The sequence below is a fragment of the Leptodactylus fuscus genome, chromosome 2, assembly GCF_031893055.1.
Source record: "Leptodactylus fuscus isolate aLepFus1 chromosome 2, aLepFus1.hap2, whole genome shotgun sequence".
Classification (NCBI taxonomy): domain Eukaryota; kingdom Metazoa; phylum Chordata; class Amphibia; order Anura; family Leptodactylidae; genus Leptodactylus; species Leptodactylus fuscus.
The window spans coordinates 117,292,890-117,313,304 of NC_134266.1; the positions used below are offsets into that span (position 1 = coordinate 117,292,890).

Sequence of the window (20,415 nt, forward strand, 5' to 3'; positions counted from 1 at the left end):
GATTGGCCAGAGTACGGAATTCGGCCAATCAGCGCTGGCCAATGCATTCTATTAGCCCGATGAAGTAGAGCTGAATGTGTGTGCTTAGCACACACATTCAGCTCTACTTCATCAGGCTAATAGAATACATTGGCCAATCAGCGCTGGCCAATGCATTCTATTAGCTTGATGAAGCAGAGTGTGCACAAGGGTTCAAGCGCACCCTCGGCTCTGATGTAGCAGAGCCGAGGCTGCACAAGGGTTCAAGTGCACCCTCGGCTCTCCTACATCAGAGCCGAAGGTGCGCTTGAACCCTTGTGCAGCCTCGGCTCTGCTACATCAGAGCCGAGGGTGCGCTTGAACCCTTGTGCACACTCTGCTTCATCAAGCTAATAGAATGCATTGGCCAGCACTGATTGGCCAGAGTACGGAATTCGGCCAATCAGCGCTGGCCAATGCATTCTATTAGCCCGATGAAGTAGAGCTGAATGTGTGTGCTAAGCACACACATTCAGCACTGCTTCATCACGCCAATACAATGCATTAGCCAGTGCTGATTGGCCAGAGTACGGAATTCGGCCAATCAGCGCTGGCCAATGCATTCTATTAGCCCGATGAAGTAGAGCTGAATGTGTGTGCTAAGCACACACATTCAGCACTGCTTCATCACGCCAATACAATGCATTAGCCAGTGCTGATTGGCCAGAGTACGGAATTCGGCCAATCAGCGCTGGCTCTGCTGGAGGAGGCGGAGTCTAAGATCGCTCCACACCAGTCTCCATTCAGGTCCGACCTTAGACTCCGCCTCCTCCAGCAGAGCCAGCGCTGATTGGCCGAATTCCGTACTCTGGCCAATCAGCACTGGCTAATGCATTGTATTGGCTTGATGAAGCAGTGCTGAATGTGTGTGCTTAGCACACACATTCAGCTCTACTTCATCGGGCTAATAGAATGCATTGGCCAGCGCTGATTGGCCGAATTCCGTACTCTGGCCAATCAGCACTGGCTAATGCATTGTATTGGCTTGATGAAGCAGTGCTGAATGTGTGTGCTTAGCACACACATTCAGCTCTACTTCATCGGGCTAATAGAATGCATTGGCCAATCAGCGCTGGCCAATGCATTCTATTAGCGTGAACTGAGTTTGCACAGGGGTTCTAGTGCACCCTCGGCTCTGCTACATCAGATTGCTACATCTGATGTAGCAGTGCCGAGTGTGCATCAGATGTGTAGTTGAGCAAAACTGACTCAGCACTGCTAAGTCTGCATTCGCATAGGAATGCATTGGCCAGCCTTCGGCCAATCAGCGCTGGCTCTGCCGGAGGAGGCGGAGTCTAAGGTCGGACCTGAATGGAGACTGGTGTGGAGCTATCTTAGACTCCGCCTCCTCCAGCAGAGCCAGCGCTGATTGGTCGAGTTCCGTACTCTGGCCAATCAGCACTGGCCAATGCATTTCTATGGGGAAAAGTTAGCTTGCGAAAATCGCAAACTGACAGGGATTTCCATGAAATAAAGTGACTTTTATGCCCCCAGACATGCTTCCCCTGCTGTCCCAGTGTCATTCCAGGGTGTTGGTATCATTTCCTGGGGTGTCATAGTGGACTTGGTGACCCTCCAGACACGAATTTGGGTTTCCCCCTTAACGAGTTTATGTTCCCCATAGACTATAATGGGGTTCGAAACCCATTCGAACACTCGAACAGTGAGCGGCTGTTCGAATCGAATTTCGAACCTCGAACATTTTAGTGTTCGCTCATCTCTATTAACTACTTATAAGCTGAAGTTAACAATAGCCAGTGTGTGAGGTACATGGCACAGGTAAAGGACAGGTGATTGTGGGCTCAGAGGAGGTGATCAAACATAAAAAAAAAACAAAGTTACTTGCCTCTCCTGGGCTCCAGTGCGACTTCCTACTGTCTTTGGGTCTCCTTAATGTCGTCTAGAGCTGGAGGGGCCACTAAGGGACATTATACAGCTTGGAGGAGCCTTTACGGGACATTAAACTGTGAACAGGTTCTATCTATCTAGTTTTTTAACTGATGGGACTGTGGATTTTAAGTTGTTCTCTGGCCAAGTCACTTCCAAGGTTACATTGTTTTCTGTAAAAAACTAAAATGTTAGAAATAAAAAACCTTACTTCCTGTTTGGTGGCTTTGTATCTGCTTCATCTTCTACCCACTCGGCCATCTCCCACATGTTGCCTCGTCCCCACTGTTCATCTGTTGGTGTTGGACACTTTCTGAAGGAGTTGAGAAAATACAAGCAGCTGATATGAAGATTATGAAACAAAATCTCTTATTAAAAAACAATATATATCAACTTTTTTTTAGAAACTGTTTGATGTTTTTTTTTAAATATATGTAATTAATGTTAAATACTGCATTTTTCATATCTACTAGAGCAGTTAAAACAGGCTGGTGTTTCTAGCTTTTAGAGATTATCAACTCTAGTTTGTAAACTGGGACAATTTGCCTCTAAAAATGGCAACGGTGGGAAGGGATTAGTTTGTTGGGTCTTTTTTTTGTTTGCGGTTCGTTTTTGTTTTTTTTTTTAACTTACTCTCCATATTACATCATTTCACTATTCATAAAGTCATATAAAGAGCTTATGGAAAAAAAAAAATGTTTCCACAATGAATACAATATGAGAAAGGGATTTTACGAAGTGCGCAAAAATCCAATTTTCTTGTTTATATCACAGAGGGACACATCGACATGGGATGTCCTAAAGAGTCTCTGAGGGTGAAGAACACAGCCCTGTGAGGAACCTAGGACAAAGCTGCTTGCAGAACCTTATGGCCCAATCTGGCATCAGCAGAGGCCACAAAATGGATCTGGTAGAACTGGCAAAAGTGTGGTCAGAGCCCCAGATGGAAAGCTTTGCAGACCTGGGCTGTGAAAGCCTGATTCCAAACAACTCAAGAAGCTCTGACAGATCTCATAGAGTGAGCCGTCACCCAAAGGGGTGGCGTCCTGTCCTTGGATCTATAGGCCTCCCAGATAGAATATCAGATCCACCTGGAGATTGAAGCCAGGCCCTTACGATGACTCTCAGAGGGAATGAACAGGCAGTATGCCACACAATCTGGAGGCTGGTCAGATTGTCCATCCTGGAGGGGGCTTTCACGAGGAAGTCATCCAGGTATGGAATAACAACTCCTCCTTTTGAGTAGAGGATCGCCATGAGGGATGCTATCACTTTGGTGAAAACCCGTGGGGTGCAACAAACGAAATGACGCAAGGTAACTGCGAAGCGAAGAGATTGCTGATGGCACCCCACCGACTGTGCACTCCATGCAGAACCTGTCGACCCAGACAAAACGACTGAGCCTTTTCAGGTACAAGATGGAGCGAAGGGAGCCGTCCTTTTTGTGGACGGTGATCAGGTTGAAGTAAACACCCTGGAAACACTGAGGCAGGGACGGGAATTATGACTCTCTGTCACTGGAGAATGGAGATGGCCTGAAGGCTCCTGCATGTTGGGTTGGGGAGAAGGTCCACCATGATGGACATGCTAAAGGGGCCAGCGTAGGGAAAGAGCCCTAGAAGGAACCAGCCACACGGGAAAGGAATATCTACCAGAATTAGAAGCTGACCCAACTGACACGTCGACTTTGGAGCTCAGGCCCTTTTACTATTTTACCTCCGATTTGTATTTGCTGTCTACTGAGTGGCTACACTAGAGGCAGATAGCTCACTTTATGACCACTCTGTTTGGTGCCCCACGGGTGTCCGTCCTTACTCTTTTTGAGAAGATTTGTCGAGCTGGTACCTCTACAAGGGGCCTGATATCAGATATTCATCATATCCTGTCTTCTTGAGAGGGACGCACTCCCCTCGTTCACAAATACATGGTCAAGTGGACAGAAGCACTGGGCAGGCAGATTTCTCCAGCACAATGGTGTAGTGTCCCAGTACACTCCTTCTTGCCATTATAATAGTTGTATGCTATGTAATGTCATGTCTCTCACAATGTACTAATACTGAGTATCACTATCTATCTGTGTTTTCCTGTGTGCATACATTGTGTTTATTGCCATGTACTATTCTGCTGCCACCTATGTTTCACTCTATGTAGGTGTATGTGATGGTCGGATCCCAATCACTTCATACACAGCACGAGCAGAACTTTCTAGCAAGCTGTGGGTGGAGACTTTAGCCCCGCCTTCCTCTTAGAAGGGGAAAGGAAGGCAGAGCAGCCATGTTGTGGAGAGTGTAGTGTGTGAGGTAACAGCACCTGCAGCTACTCCAACTCCAGGCAGGATTTTCAGATTCCTCCTGCCAAACCCTAGGAGCTACATGGTGAATCTCACAGCCCATGTAAGATACAGAGTCTCCTAGGACCATTCACCAGTCCATACAGAGGGGATAACAGCCATACTTCTACTGTCTCCAAGAAGGAGAGAACCTGACAGAAAGGAGCAGCTAGAAAAGAGCCTTTCTGCATTCCTGGACCTAAAGAAGGCCTCCGGTCATGTCCAGTGCTCCGTGGTTTCCAGGCCATGTGTATTAGGTCTGCTTCCGGCTATCGGATACCGCAGCCCATTAACCGTGAGTAACTACATATACCCCAAATTAGTCACCCGCCGGGAGCCAACTGATGAAGATCCCTCTTCTGTAGCTATAACCTGGACTGTGTCTCCTCAATACTCTAAACTACCAAATCTGAGGAAAGTTGTGTCAGCATCAGCCCTTACCTGTCAGCTTACAAGGGAATCCTGCATCACATGCACCCGCTGTATTGTACATGAGACTGTATCACTGTGAGGTATGGCGGCACTATATCAGAGTCCTCAGTAAAGAAACTTTTGGTTAACAAAGGACTGTGTCTTTTGCTATCCTTCTTTTGAAAATTGACTTGCTGTGTGTCCTATGAGAGGTGCCCCACAGTCTGGACCACCACTACAGCTACCGTGACCATTAGAACAGCTCAGCTATCAGAGGGACTACTACCCCCATTAGGTCCTACTATAACACCTGCATCCCTTGGGATACCACAATGGCAGATCATATCGTCCCGCAAAAGCCAAATTGTCAACATGTATTACCTTCCATGAAACCCAATATAAGTTGTTGATATTTTGGTACCATACCCCAGTCTTCTTAAACACCCTCAACCCCAGCATTCCCTCAGCTTGCTGGGGATGCCTTTCTGCAGAGGGCACGTTATTTCACATTTTGTGGAGCTGCCCCTTCAACCGTACTTTTTGGACAGACGTTAAGAGGTTGATTGACGAGCTCTTTCTACAGGGTGGCCCCCCCGCCCCCCGGAGTCTTTTGTTTACTTAATCTACCTCCCTGACACCTTGGTAAAAGACCTCCAAACTGTTCTTACTGTTCCGTTACACGTTCCGCAACACAACGGATGCCTTTCAGGTGATTTGGTCCCCATGGGATACAAACTGCACTCTCCATGGCCTCTGATCTTCCCTTACCCTTCATCCCCTCTTGTTGTTTCCCAATCTTGTGTGTGACGTGTTTTAATGTTCTGTGATCTACTTGTCCTTGTTCAAACCGTTTATTTTCTGGTAAATTATTTGTTGCTGTTTTTTCCCGACCCCCTTATGATTTTCCCCCCTTCCCTTATTTTTCTTGTATAGCTTAGCTTATTTTGCTGATTGTATTCCAAAACTTTAGTTTTGAAAAAAAAAAAAAAAAGCAAGAAAAAACAAAAATAAGTGTTTTTGACATTAGGCATTTACAGTCTATTTGACAATCTCGTCAAACAACTTCCCTGCAACACAATCACAGGGAGTTGCCATGGCAGCTGGTGGCCTAACAAGGGCCTCTGGAACTGCCACATAGCAATAGCCTAAGAGGCCTTGCCAGTTACAGATAATACAAAAGTAAAATTAAACAAATGAAACATTGCCTTTAATATTACCTGGACTGTGGAGAATCAGGTGGGGCATCAGGAAGAGGAGTGGGTGTCCCAGGTCTCCGTGTCTTTAATGCATTATGGGATGGTAGTGGTCGTTCCCCACTAAGACGATCTTGCAAGAAGACCTCTCTGTTGAGGTTTACTTCTGAGTAGGGGCATCCAACAGCGCTATCACAAAACAAAGAAAACAGCAGTACAATATTACAACTATGAAAACTTATTAAAAAGGATTCGTCACAAGTCTGAAAACACATGACAATTACATAATCTGATATTGAAGTTTTGTTTATCCAAATCCATTCAGCCATTCCAAAGATATAAGCCCTTTTAGCACTGATGCAAATTAGGTTATATCAGTCATGTAGGTGGTAACACTGTGGTTTCTCTGGGAGCAGGATCTCTGTGCTATATGTCATGACTGACCAAATTTGTATACTGTAGTATACCCTAATTTGTATCAACACTAAAAGGGCACATATCTTTGGAACACCTGAGAGGTGACTGTGCCTATCAGATGATGTAGATCAGTGGACTTTTTAGACCTTATGAGAGGCCTTCTTTAACACTACATCCTCCCAGCCTGCGTACATACGTGTAATGCGTGCCATATTTTGGTCCGCGCACATGTCCAATTCCTTTACATCCAGCAATGGGACAACCTTGCCCAGGAACTTGGGATGTATCTGCAACACCTAGAAGAGAAATGGTTTTTAGAGAATGTCAAACTACTTTCTTATCTTAATTTAACCAGTTTTAATTAGCTACTGTATTTGGACTATTGCTGCAGTTTCCACTACTAAGAAAGTAGATTGTTTGCTACACAATAAGCTACTTCAGTTGTAACTAAGTGGAAGCCCAATATAGATTGGTAGCTTTAAATGGGTGGTCTGGTAGGCACGCCTACTTCTGTGTCAGAGTGAATTCCCCAAGTTTAAGCAGGTACATTACAGCACTGGAGCCATCTGACAGACATGCAAATAGTTTCCAATAGGCATCAAAATAGAAATCTTTCAGCATTTGAATACAAATTGCTACTTTGTTTTATTGTGTTTCTTGTCAAACTTTTTTATTTTTTTGAAAGCCCATGTAACTTAATTTTTGGAACAAGTAGTGGATTGAAGGCGTTTTCTGGCTTCAGTAAATAAAGCGCACGCCTTGCATACATAAATGGATTTTTGTGCTCACCGTAAAATCCTTATCTCGTTATACCATAGATATAGACTTGGCAACTAGGAGGCAGACACTCTGCTTCTAAGCTACACCCTCTTCACAGACACTATGCCAGCCAGTATGTACCACAGAGAAAGAGACACAAATGAAGAAGACAAAAAAGAAAAAGAAAAAATAGCAGAAACCCCAGAATCAACAGCCACCAACATAACTTGAAAAAAAAAAAAAAAAAAAAAAAAAAAAACTGCCCCAGGCAGTAGCAACAAGAAAACAAATGGCAGGATCTGTGCCCCCAATGAATACAACAAGAAAAGTATTTTACAGTCATTACAAAAATCCATTTTCTTGCATATTTCATTGCGGGACACAGCACCATGGGATGTCCTGAATCAGTCCCAGAGGGTGGGAATCACACAGCTGTGCGAGCAAGTTAGCGCATAGTCACTAGCAAAACTGTACAACCCAAGCTGGCATAGATAGAGGTGGCACAACGGATCTGGTAGAACTTAGAAAAAAAATGTGGATAGAGGCCCAGGTGGCAAGCCCTGCAGACCTGGGCAACACACACTGCAGACTAGCTGACATGTTTTGTTATTCCTAGGGTCAGCCTCCTAGTAGCCAGGCCTATACCCATGGTGCCTTGTCCCCCAATGAAATAAGCAAGAAATATACATTTAAGATCTCTGCATCTATCCATTGAAATGGGAGTTATATTACTTTCTTAAAAGAGTTGTCCAGGTTAAATTCAGGCTAGGGAAGGTAATAAAAACAAATAAACAAACTAACAACAGACTCGCATGTCCATGGTTCTCCATTGTCACCTTGTGCGGTCCGGTCCTGCTGCTCTGTTGTTTTCTTCCACAGCATATGACCGCTATATTATTATAATATAATATCCTGCTATCCTGGAAAATCTCTTTAACCCCTTACCACCGATCGATTTTCGTTTTTCATTTTTGACTCCCCTCCTTCCAAACCCCATAACTTTTTTATTTCTCTGCTCTGCTCTGAGGTCTTAATGTTTGCAGGACAAACTGTTCTTCATGATGCTACCATTAATTATTCTGTATAATGTACTGGGAAGCTGGAAAAAAATTCAGAATGGGGTGGATTAGAAGAAAAAGTGCATTTGTGCGACTTTCTTACGGGCTTCGGTTTTACGGCATTCACTGTGCAGCCAAAATGACATGTCATCTATATTCTATGTTTCGGTACGATTCCGGGGATACCAAATTTATATGGTTTTATTTACATTTTAACCCCTTTTAAAAAAATCCAAAACTGTTAAAAAAAATTTTTTCTAAAAGTCGCCATATTCTGACACCCGTAACTTTTTTTTATACATCCACGTACGGGGATGTATAGAGTGTCTTTTTTTGCGGGGCCAGGTGTGCTTTTCAATTCTACCATTTTGGGGAAATGCTATTGCTTTCATCACTTTTTATTCAAATTTTTATCAAAAGCAAAACAGTGAAAAGACAACGGTTTGGCAGATTTGACTATTTTTCCTGCTACAGCGTTTACTGTACAGGAAAAATATTTTTATAGATTTGTAGAGCGGGCGATTTCGGACACAGGGATACCTAATATGCATGCGTTTCACAGTATTTAAAGTACTTTTATATGTGTTCTAGGGAAAGTGGAGTGATTTAGACTTTTAATATTTTTTATTTATTTATTTTTTATATTTTTTTTAAAAAAAACTTTTTTTTTCATTTGTTAGACCACCTAGGGGTCTTGAACCCCAGGGGGTCTGATCACTAATGCAATGCATTACAATGCTAATGCAAGGCAAAATACCGGATCTTCTATTACAGGCTACCTAGCATAGCCTGCAACAGAAGCAAAAGAATGACAGACCGGGGAGCCTTCACAAGGCTCCCGGCTGTCATAGCAACGTGACGCTGGAGCTTACACTGGGTGCCGGCAATCACAAGGAAAATGGCGGCTCCCAGCTTTGACCAAGGCGCCGGAAGGGTTAATGTTCCCGATCAGTGCGGGCACCGACCGGGGACATTACCGCTGGTTGTCTACTGTATAAAACAGTAGACACCCGGTGGCTATGGTGGCCGCCCAACTACTGGGCGGCCGACATAGTTAAACACCCGGCATGCGCTATATTACTACGGCGGATGTCGGGAAGGGGTTAAGTGGATTTAAAAAAAGACTGAGTATAGTCACAGCACAGTTATCAGACCTCGGTAGCGTATTGTCAGGTGCACTTTTTTGTGTTTATCAGGTGATCAGGACAAATTTACCAGGAGCAAACAAATATGGTTCCATTCACAGACTACTAGCAAAAAATCTTGATAAAATTTTGAAAATGTTGAAAGCAAGTCACTATAAAAGCAGACAATGAAAATAATAAACTTGAATTATTTATCTTACCAGCAGGTAACTGCAAAGGGTGTCCAGTCTTTGCACACCAACCTACTGGGTGAATATCTGGACTGTCAGCATCTACCCAATAGTCGTACAGTGAGCTCCAGCCATCAAAATGTAACTAAAACATAAATTTATTGTAAATTAGTGTTCTAATGTGATCAGTCAATATCAATGCCCTTGCATTTTTATAAAAATCAGCACTCATCTCAAAAGCCACGTAGCCAGAGCATCTGTGGTTGTTAAAAGTTTTGGAACACTCTCTTATGAGGTCAAAAATAAACATCTATTTTCCCCAATTTTTTAAACTGACTGCTTCAAGTGTATTTTTGAGTCACCTTGATGCGGTTTTCCTCTCTTTCAACAATAGTACAGACTCGAATTAACATGGGATTCCTCTTGTCAACAGCCTCTAGCTTCATCTGTGGTTGGAATCCATGTGGAGGGCGCTGAGATTAATTTAAAAAAACAAAACGTAAATTAAAAGATGTAACAAAGGACCAGGTTACATGTAAAATATGATGCATAGGCTGCTTGATTGATGTGAAATTTTACACCAAAAATTTGGTGTGATATAGTTATCCATGCCATTTTCTGCCAATTCACACTTCTCTTCATCTAAACAATGCCTCTTTATTAAATAGGTTGTCCAGGGCATACAGATTTTTTCCTGGAGTTCCAGAGATGATAAACAAACAAAACAAAACCACACTGACCAACACTCCGGGGCTTGTTCCAGTTCTGACTGCACATGACTGCTGAGGCCAATTAGTGGTCTAAGGAAAGGACCCAGGATGTCAGAGATGAAGTATATGAGTGACATTCAGGTTCCTTTCCTTTTTTTTTATTTAATAAATTCTTTATTTATAACAAATAGAACAAATAAGCACATGATGCAAAAGAATGCCCCAAACAGCAATGGCCAAAAATGAACATCTCAAACAAATGAGAATAGTTATAATGCAGCACAGTGGAAAGAAAAAGAGAAAGGGGCGCATGAGGAAGGGTAGCAAAACAAAAAAAAAAAGGGGGGGGGACACCAGAAACCATTCCATGGAAATGGAACCCGGCAAGTAGAATTCAACTCACCAGTGAGAACCTCAATTTCCCTGGATGTGGAGGACTTGTGCAGAAACAACCCCCAGGACACTGGAGAGCCAGGGACAGATCAGTATGTTTTTTTTTTTTTTTTGTTTTTTTTTTGGGGGGGGGTGTTTGTTTTATTTTATTTTTCACTTTCCCTGGCCCCTAGGGAAAAAAAAGGTATTTCCTGGACAACCCCTTTAAGCTAGTTGTTATTAAAAAAGAGGTTTGAAAATATGCAACATTTTTTGCAAGAAACACAACAAATTTGGCCCATATTTCAGCACATTTTAACAAATCAAGACAAAGGAATAAACAGGCAATTGGGTAAAATTCAGTGACCATAAAGGAGTACTTCTCTATTGAGGAAAAAAATACTATCTTTTAAGCTGTTTGAAAGACAATTTTCACTTTTGATCCTAGTACCTGTGTGCTTACTTTCTGTAAAACTATCTGTAGAGAAAAAAAATGCACCAAGATCCAGCCAATCATGAGTAAAAATAGTTCATAATACATTTAAGTATGTTATGTGTTCTGATATTACTATAAGATTTGTCAAAACAACAGGCCACGTTTTTCTTATTTTAAAGAGTTCATATTCCAACAAACATTTACCACTTTGAATGCCCTTGCTGGGGCTGCCTGGGCGCCAGTTTTCTCCAGATATGCCTCCCAGGAAAAACTTTTAGGATCTTTATATTCTAAACAATAGAGAAACAGATGTTCCATATAACAACTTACACAACACAGTAGAATGAATTCGCATACTGTACATTTGATGTGAATTGTGTTGCAGATTCTGAACTAAAAATATACAACTATTACTAGAACAATGAATTAGAACAAAAAAAATCTGTGTAAAATTCAGTTCATTTCATTCATTGTCAGTTGTATTGGTGAAAAATACACTATTAGGGCGGATTCAAACCTGCACCCGGTCTCTGCTTTAGGCAATCCAGCGGGTTTCCGTCTTCTGCCCGAGAAACTGGACAGGAGACGGAAACCCGGCAGTCAGTTTTCAAACCCATTCACTTGAATGGGTTTGCAAAGAGACCGCCCGTGAACGTTTTCTGCCTCTCCACGGTGAAACTGTTTTTCTTTTAACCGGACACAAAGTCGGACATGCAGGACTTTGTGCCCAGTTAAAAAAAAAAACAGTTTCGCCACGGAGAGGCACAAGACGCTCATGGGCGGTCACTTTGCAAACCCATTCAAGTGAATGGGTTTGAAAACTGACTGCCGGGTTTCCATCTCCTGTCCAGTTTCTGGGGCAGAAGACGGAAACCTGCAAAGTGGAGATTGGGCGCAGGTATGAATCTGTCCTTATTAATAACTTTGTTTCACTGTGCCTGAAGATAGCTTGCTCTAATTGCATAAAATTGATTGTAAAAAATCTAAACTGTATTACCTGGTGGTGGAGTCAGTGAAATACTAGCCTCCTGACAGTGGCCAACTGGTCTGATATATGGGCTGCTTGCATCACACCTAGGGAAAAAAAAAGACAAATAAACACAAAATACAGCCAGCATGCCGACTCATGACTCAGCAAATAATATAATAATTTTACATAAATACGAACATATTTAATACCAGTAATCATAACTGTGATCCCAGTTGTCAAAGTGAATGAGAAATCTGTTCTCCACAATATCTGAAATGGTAGCCACACAAAGCAAGGAAGGATTCTTTCGATCCACAGCTTCCAATTTCATGCCAACCCGAAACCCAGACGGAGTAACAGGCTTTACAGAAAAGAAAAGATAAAATGATACAAGCGAGACAATCAGATACAAAGAATGAATGAATGAATGGTGGGATGGATGAATGAATGGGTGAATGAACATATCAATGAAGGTGGAGAGAAGGACTACATCAACTTTGCCTTCTTACCGTGTTGTAACTTTTAAAGAATGTTTTGGGAGCAGCCTGAGCTTTACACTGTTTCAAATATGTTGGCCAACTAAACTCTCCATCTTTGTAACCTAGAAACACAATTTAAAAATACAGGGTAAATAAAAATTAAATATATTTAATAAAGAAATGGGGTAAATGAAAGAATATTAATACATATTAAGGACTAGAGAGTCTCCCTTTTCCATATAAAATAAATATAATGGAGTTTAAAGGTTCTCTAGACAATTATAGGGATTACAACAACTTTACTTTACATGCAAGGCTGAGGCCTGCAATTTTCCTACTGGTAGTGGATGGATATTATCTACACAGCTCCACAACATGACTATACTAAACAAATAAGCAGTGTGACTCTTCTGCCTGGCAGTATTAGCAGAAGGAAAGAATCCAGGACTTTTATCTGCCTATTAAAGAAATGCAGAAAATGAACAGATGTATCAGCTAACATTATGAGACTATGAGAGGCCATTAGAGATGAGCGAACACCCAAATGTTCGAAGTTCGAAATCCGATTCGAACAGCCGCTCACTGTTCGACTGTTCGAACGGGTTTCGAACCCCATTATAGTCTATGGGGAACATATACTCGTTAAGGGGGAAACCCAAATCCGTCTCAAGAGGGTCACCAAGTCCACTATGACACCCCAGGAAATGATACCAACACCCTGAAATGACACTGGGACAGCAGGGGAAGCATGTCTGGGGGCATAAAAGTCACTTTATTTCATGGAAATCCCTGTCAGCTTGCGATTTTCGCAAGCTAACTTTTTCCCATAGGAATGCATTGCCAGCGTTGATTGGCCAGTCTTCAGAATTCGGCCAATCAGCACTGGCTCTGCTGGAGGAGGCGGAGTCTAAGATCGCTCCACACCAGTCTCCATTCAGGTCAGACCTTAGACTCCGCCTCCTCAGGCAGAGCCAGTGCTGATTGGCTGGAGACTGGCCAATGCATTCCTATGGGTATGCGGTGATGCAGCCGAGCTGAGCGAGTGCACACACTCACCTCTGCTGTTTTGAGCCAGTTCTGCTCAACTACACCGTGTGCCGGTCGGCTCTGCTGTGCGAGCTCGGCACACACTCAGCTCTGCTGATTCTGTATACTGATTCTGTATACTGGCCAATCAACGCTGGCCAATGCCAGTGGTGATGCAGAGCTGAGTGTGTGCCGAGCTCGCACAGCAGTGCTGACCGGCACACGGTGTAGTTGAGCAGAACTGGCTCAACACTGCTGAGTCTCTGCACGTCTTCTGTATCTTATTCGGCCAATGAACGCTGCTCAATGCATTCCTATGGGAAAAAGTTTATCTCACAAAAAACACAATTACACACCCGATAGAGCCCCAAAAAGTTATTTTTAATAACATTCCCACATAAATAAAGGTTATCCCTAGCTATCCCTGCCTGTACAGCTATCCCTGTCTCATAGTCACAAAGTTCAGTCTCCTATGACCCGGATTTGAAATCCACTATTCGTCTAAAATGGAGGTCACCTGATTTCGGCAGCCAATGACTTTTTCCGATTTTTTTTCAATGCCCCCGTTGTCGTAGTTCCTGTCCCACCTCCCCTGTACTGTTATTGGTGCAAAAAAAGCGCCAGGGAAGGTGGGAGGGGAATCAAATTTTTTTGGAGTTTGCCACGTGGTGTCCGTATGGAATCGAACATCTCGAACAGCCTGATATCCGATCGAACATGTGTTCGATAGAACACTGTTCGCTCATCTCTAGAGGCCATCAATACTAGATTGACAAAGTCCGACACCCCAGAGCCCTGCTGAACAGCTGCTCAAAGAGATTTCAGCACTTGCGTGAGCTCCACTTTCAAGTCAGTGACATTATGTTCATTGGTCACATGGACCAGCTGTAGCTCATTTCCATAAAAAAAAAAAATGGGGCTGAGCTGTAATGTCAAGTACAGTCATTATACAATGTATGGTGATGTGCTTGTAAGCAGTGAAGAGACTTCAGCAACTGATACAGAATGTCCTTAGGCCGGGCCCCATGTTATTTAACCACTCCGTTACACTTCCTGTCTTCTTAGCTAAGCTATCCCACCCACTACTAGCGTCCACTCAGCCCCCCCCCCCATCATACTTACCTATGTTCAGCTCTGGGAGACAGCTCCTCCTTTCTCCTTCACTATATGCAGGCTGGAGTTGCTGTGCACAGATCAGAAGTACCTATGAGGCCTGCGCAGTAGAGATGAAGTGCCATCTCTACTGCGCATGTCTCGCAGCAAACTCCTGACTGCACAAATGCTTGAGGAGAGGAAGAGGGGAAGAGCAGTTCCCGGACAGGAAGGCTGTTATGTATTGATGGGGTTTGGGGTGGGAGAGTACTGGTGATGTTCCATTTCGGAAGCAGTGAAATGGGACGTCACCGGATTATCAGAACATGTCCCTGGGATGGTCACATCTGTATAAGTTTGCAAGATTTTCCTTATTAAAGGAGTGGAATAGCATTTCTAAAGGCTATTCAAGGATGTGATTAGTTAAAAATGACTTTTCCCAATGATAGAGCCCCTTTAATACCTTATCATGAAAATGAAGAATTACATTTTCTTCAAAGAATTCCTTTAGCCTCAAGTTGTTCCCTTTCATATGGAGTAATATAGCAAAAAAGAAACCCAATCATTTTTATGCACTTTTTTTGAAGGAGGGAGTTGGTCCTTATATACAACTAGCTTTTACCCGCGACTTCGTCTGCGGTGATTTGAGAATTGGGCGGACACAGACGTGTGAAACTGTAAAAGTGCTTTAAAAAGTTTGGTGGGCTGGCAAATGTGATTTGATGTGTTATATTGTGTATGTAGTAATACAGACAATGTGATGTGTTATACAGCCTGTGTACAGGAGTATATATGTATCAGGTACTGTATATAGCAGTGATAGGAGATACATGTAATATATAGTATATACAGCCTGTGTACAGGAGTATATATGTATCAGGTACTGTATATAGCAGTGATAGGAGATACATGTAATATATAGTATATACAGCCTGTGTACAGGAGTATATATGTATCAGGTACTGTATATAGCAGTGATAGGTAATACATGTAATATATAGTATGTACAGCCTGTGTACAGAAGTATATATGTATCAGGCACTGTATATAGCAGTGATAGGAGATACATGTAATATATAGTATATACAGCCTGTGTACAGGAGTATATATGTATCAGGTACTGTATATAGCAGTGATAGGAGATACATGTAATATATAGTATATACAGCCTGTGTACAGGAGTATATATGTATCAGGTACTGTATATAGCAGTGATAGGAGATACATGTAATATATAGTATATACAGCCTGTGTACAGGAGTATATATGTATCAGGTACTGTATATAGCAGTGATAGGAGATACATGTAATATATAGTATATACAGCCTGTGTACAGGAGTATATATGTATCAGGTACTGTATATAGCAGTGATAGGTAATACATGTAATATATAGTATGTACAGCCTGTGTACAGAAGTATATATGTATCAGGCACTGTATATAGCAGTGATAGGAGATACATGTAATTATATAGTATATACAGCCTGTATACAGGAGTATATATGTATCAGGTACTGTATATAGCAGTGATAGGAGATACATGTAATTACAATGTGATGTGTTGTATTGTGTATGTAGTGATACAGACAATGTGATGTGTTATATAGTGGAAAGCTATATGTAAATGTGAATGAGTAGAGTGAGGGCTACTCCTGAGGAGACAGTAAGGAGTGTGCAGGCAGGTTGAGGCAGGAAATGCCATGTAGTGTGTGTGAGTCTATAGCTGGGGCTAGGAGTCCTGCTTTTGTGAGTCTCCTGCTAGGAAGCCATGTTGTTTAGTGGCACCAAAAGTAGCCTGTGACTCAATCCTGAGGGAAAACTATGTTTGTGGAAAATTGCACGCAAATGCGTCCAGGCATTTTAGCGTGATTGAGGAACAAACATCCAAACTCACAAACATCCAAACACACAAACTTTCACATTTATAATATTAGTAGGATTATAAACTGCTGTATGGGAACAAGACAGGGCTCAGAAATTAAGGAGAATAAAAGCTTATTTTGCTTATTTTTTGCATGCTATTTTGAGGGACATATGGATTTTTTAAAAAATTTTGTTTGATGAGGCATGCCAAGTTTTTATACCTTTGAGAACCTCTGTATGAATATCCATTTTACGATTTCAGGTACACATAGAGACTGCAATAACTGCCTCTGGATTCAATTTTACGATTTAAATTTAAAAAAAAAATAAATAAATCTTGTGTGTTAATATGAATGAAACTTTTCCTTGCAGTTGGCAGCAACTGCAGTATATGTGTATATGTACAGTGGATGTCCGAATTGCATTTAAACATGGGGCTTCCTAAGAAGCTGATCAAGCGTCATAGCTGCAGGGACTCTGCTGTTTTACAGAGCAGAGACCTGGTGACACTGCCTGCAATCAAAGTCATCTCTGATCTCAGGCACTTAACCCCTCAAGTGCCATGGTCAGATGCAATCACAACATTTTTAAATTAAAACAAACAGGGAGTATCCTACCCCTGGTTTTCAAGTGAGCCTGTGTGTACAGTTACGTTATTGAATACCTTTATGGCCCCAATCACACGGGGCGCAGATGGCGGATTTTGGTCCTGATTCTGACACGGGAAGCCGCATCAGAATATGGCCAAAATCCTTCTGCTGCGACTTCCGACAAATGAATGGGCCTAGTCCGAAACGTGCTGCCGCGAGGCGGACTCTGCAGCTGCGGATTCCACCTGAAGAAAGGGCATCTTGTTTCTTTTTTCCGCTAGCGGCAACATGCCTCTAACGGAAAAAAGAAGGCTAGCGGTCTACATAGACCACCATTGTGAGGGGGCAGATTATGACGTGGATTCCGTGCCAAAATCCGCCCCCTCTTGCCCTGTGTGAACGGGGCCTAACACTCCCTTCTGGAGAACTGAGCACTTTTATGCTCCTCTGATGTACAGTGCTTTCTGTATAAAGAAGAATTCACACTATTAAAGGGGTTTTCCCTACATATATATTATATATGTTTTTTAAAAAAAAGATGTGTTAGTGCTATTAATGGATTATTAAGTGCACCCATATAGCTTTAGCCATGTTTTGATGGATTTCTAAGAGTCTCTGAGAGCTCCTGGTATCTTCTGCATTTGTTTACTTTGACAATAACCCCTCTCACCTCACTCCCTTTCCTCTCTCCCTCCCAGTCACTCTAGCTATCCCACCCACTACTAGCTCTTTCCTACCTATCCAGCCTAACCCCCTACCCCATTATATACTTTCCTCTCTTTCTTCCTTCCAGTCTTCCTTCTGCGGAACGACCCCCCCCTCCTCTCCTGACTGCTGGTGTGCACTTTTGTCCCAGCACTGTTCTGTGCTCTGCAGCGACGATCCAGCTCTACTGCGCAGGCGTGGGAGCTGAGCTCTAGAGGTGGATTACCAACAGCAGAGCAGTACTGGGAGAAGTGGCGACAGTCAGAAATAAAGATAGAGCTGTCATGCAGGAAGAAGCCTGGAAGGTAAGCATTGTCAGACTGGATGGAGGGGAAGGGAAGGGGAGTAGTAGTGCCGTTCTGTTCCTGTAAACGGGGAAACGGAACATCACCGTATAATCAGCAAATGTGACTTCCCCAGGAGTATGGGTAAATATACTTTTTTTTTTTTTTTTTAAAAGGGAGTAAATTAGAAGTTGGGCAGGGGAGAGGGTTTATGTTATTTAGAAAGTAGGAGGGAGATTACATTAGTGCAAGGCTTTCCATTTATCCCAAACAACCCCTTTGATTCAAGTCTACAGGTGTCTCAGGCTCTAACAGACTGGCATTGTGTGTTTCACCATCTTTCTATGAAGAAAACACCGTGTGCATCAGAAGGCCAGAGATGAAGTCAAGGCTCCAGAGGAAAAACAAGACTTCATAATAAAGATGTCCACAATTTATTCAAAAACATTACAGGCTAGAAAACCTGTTCATTCATAAAATGCTGCAGTTACCTTTTGGAGGCATGAGTTTATGGCCACTTTTTTCACACCATCCCACAGGATGTATATCCAAAGAATCAGCATTAACCCAGAAATCATAACAGTCTGGATATCCATCAAAATGAAGTCGAATTCGATAGCCTTGAACCTGTAAGCAAAGGTTTACATTTTTGACATGTCTGATTTCTAAGCCAAAAACAGAAATTGTGAGGAACAAACTTATTTCACTTGACAACACATAATACAAATAACCAATCCAGCAACATTCGTAAAAACTGAATGTTCTTGCAACTGCTGTGTTCTGGTAGAATATGCTGTGATATCAACACATGAGTCCACCCCAAGTTTCCAATGCTGGCTATGCTATAAAGCAGAAACCTGCCACTAACATCTGTGAACAGTGACAGCAAAGATTAAGGCTCTTTATCCATAAAGATGATGTGGTCAACTACAACCGCAACATCTAAGTACAGTAGTTAGATCATATGGGAGCCACCATCTTTAAAATGGTCAGCACCAGCATCATCACAGGGAGCATCAATTAGTCACAATCATAAAAGAATTCTCCTCTAAAAGTCTAAAAAGAAATCATAATACACAAGTTTTAAAATTAAGTAAGACTTAAAAAAAAATATATAAATTTGGGATCATCATACTGACCCACAGAAGTAAATCTGAAGTTTCTCAAGGGGGTAAAAACAATATTCATTTTAAAAATAATTCAGTTTTTGAAGCAGATTTTACCAACTAAAATCAAAAGAAGTCAGCTCCATATTTTTCAGTCAGAGGACACAGGTGAGCCAAGTGTAATGGTGAAGCAGGGAGCCATCTGCTCCATTCGGCCTCTGTTTTTGCTCCTGGTTGTTTGGAAGCAGGAATATGTGATATAGTGACTTCGCTACATCTTTCCTGCGGCTCCCGAGGTGACAGCAGCAAAGACCAGAGTGGACTGCAGTGTAACCTGGGAGGAGAGTATTAGTTTTTTGGGGTTTTTTTGCGCTTTATGGAAAATGAGCCACAAGAGCAAGCAATATATATCATGGGGACCATATTAAGGGAACATTATCCTAGGAGTGTCATATTAAGGGGAGCATCATATTGTGCTGGTCATATTAAGAGGGGGATTTATACTGTGAGAGCCATATCAAGGGGCAATTATACTGTGGGGCCATATTACAGGGGACATTACACTGTGGAGGCCACAATTAGGGTGGTGTTATACTATGGGGACAATGTTAAGGAGAACATTATACTGTGGAGGCCACATTGAGGGGGAAAAATATACTGTAGAGGCTACAAAGGGACATTATACTGTGTGGGGACAATGGCACCAAATTAGGGCCATTAAAAAGGTGTTATATAGAGATGAGCGAACACTATTCGAAACAGCCGTTTCGAATAGCACGCTCCCACAGAAATGAATGGACGTAGCCAGCACGCAGGGGTTAAGCGACCGGCTGCCGGCAAAGTCTGCGTGCCGGCCACTTCCATTCATTTCTATGGGAGCGTCCTAGTGTTCGCTCATCTCTAGTGTTATACATTATACTGTGTGGGAACAAAAAAAGGCAAATGGTTGAAAAATTACGTGCGCAAAATTACGCGCGTTATATGCCCATAACGACCCATTGAAATGAATGTGATCTGTTTTGTGCGCTCACATTATGACACGTGTATACGTGCCAGAATACGAGCGCGTTAACTCCGTGTGAACTGACCCTGACAGTGCCCTTCTGCCATTACAGAGCTGAACTAGAGCATCAGACACCAAAACTAACTGATCTTGTTACTCAGGAACGGTGGGACCTAGAGAAAAAATTCCAACTGAACTGGAATTAGTGAAGTGGCCCCTATTAACAGATACTACGAACCTGACTTGGTAGAGATGGTGAAAGGTCATTGTTAATATTCCAGTTACATACAGTAAAATGTCCTATATAATGTACCACTAGTACCTCTGTACAGTATAATGGACCCCATACTAAGCCCTTACACAGTATAATAACCCTCTTATGCCCAACAC

At 42.5% G+C, this 20,415-nt stretch overlaps 1 protein-coding gene across 2 annotated transcripts in view; it reads right to left on the bottom strand.

Annotated features, from left to right (window-relative positions):
- L3MBTL3 (L3MBTL histone methyl-lysine binding protein 3) overlaps positions 1-20,415 on the bottom strand; it is a 56,946-nt gene that overhangs the window by 13,956 nt on the left and 22,575 nt on the right. For both annotated transcript variants that reach the window (XM_075264522.1, XM_075264521.1), the window contains exons 9-18: positions 18,408-18,543; positions 12,385-12,476; positions 12,085-12,236; positions 11,903-11,979; positions 11,110-11,195; positions 9,750-9,860; positions 9,418-9,532; positions 6,452-6,551; positions 5,863-6,027; positions 2,117-2,218 (exon numbers count right to left, since the gene is read on the bottom strand). In XM_075264522.1, the coding sequence (XP_075120623.1) occupies positions 2,117-2,218; positions 5,863-6,027; positions 6,452-6,551; positions 9,418-9,532; positions 9,750-9,860; positions 11,110-11,195; positions 11,903-11,979; positions 12,085-12,236; positions 12,385-12,476; positions 18,408-18,543 (1,136 nt within the window). The remainder of the gene's footprint in view (positions 1-2,116; positions 2,219-5,862; positions 6,028-6,451; positions 6,552-9,417; positions 9,533-9,749; positions 9,861-11,109; positions 11,196-11,902; positions 11,980-12,084; positions 12,237-12,384; positions 12,477-18,407; positions 18,544-20,415) is intronic.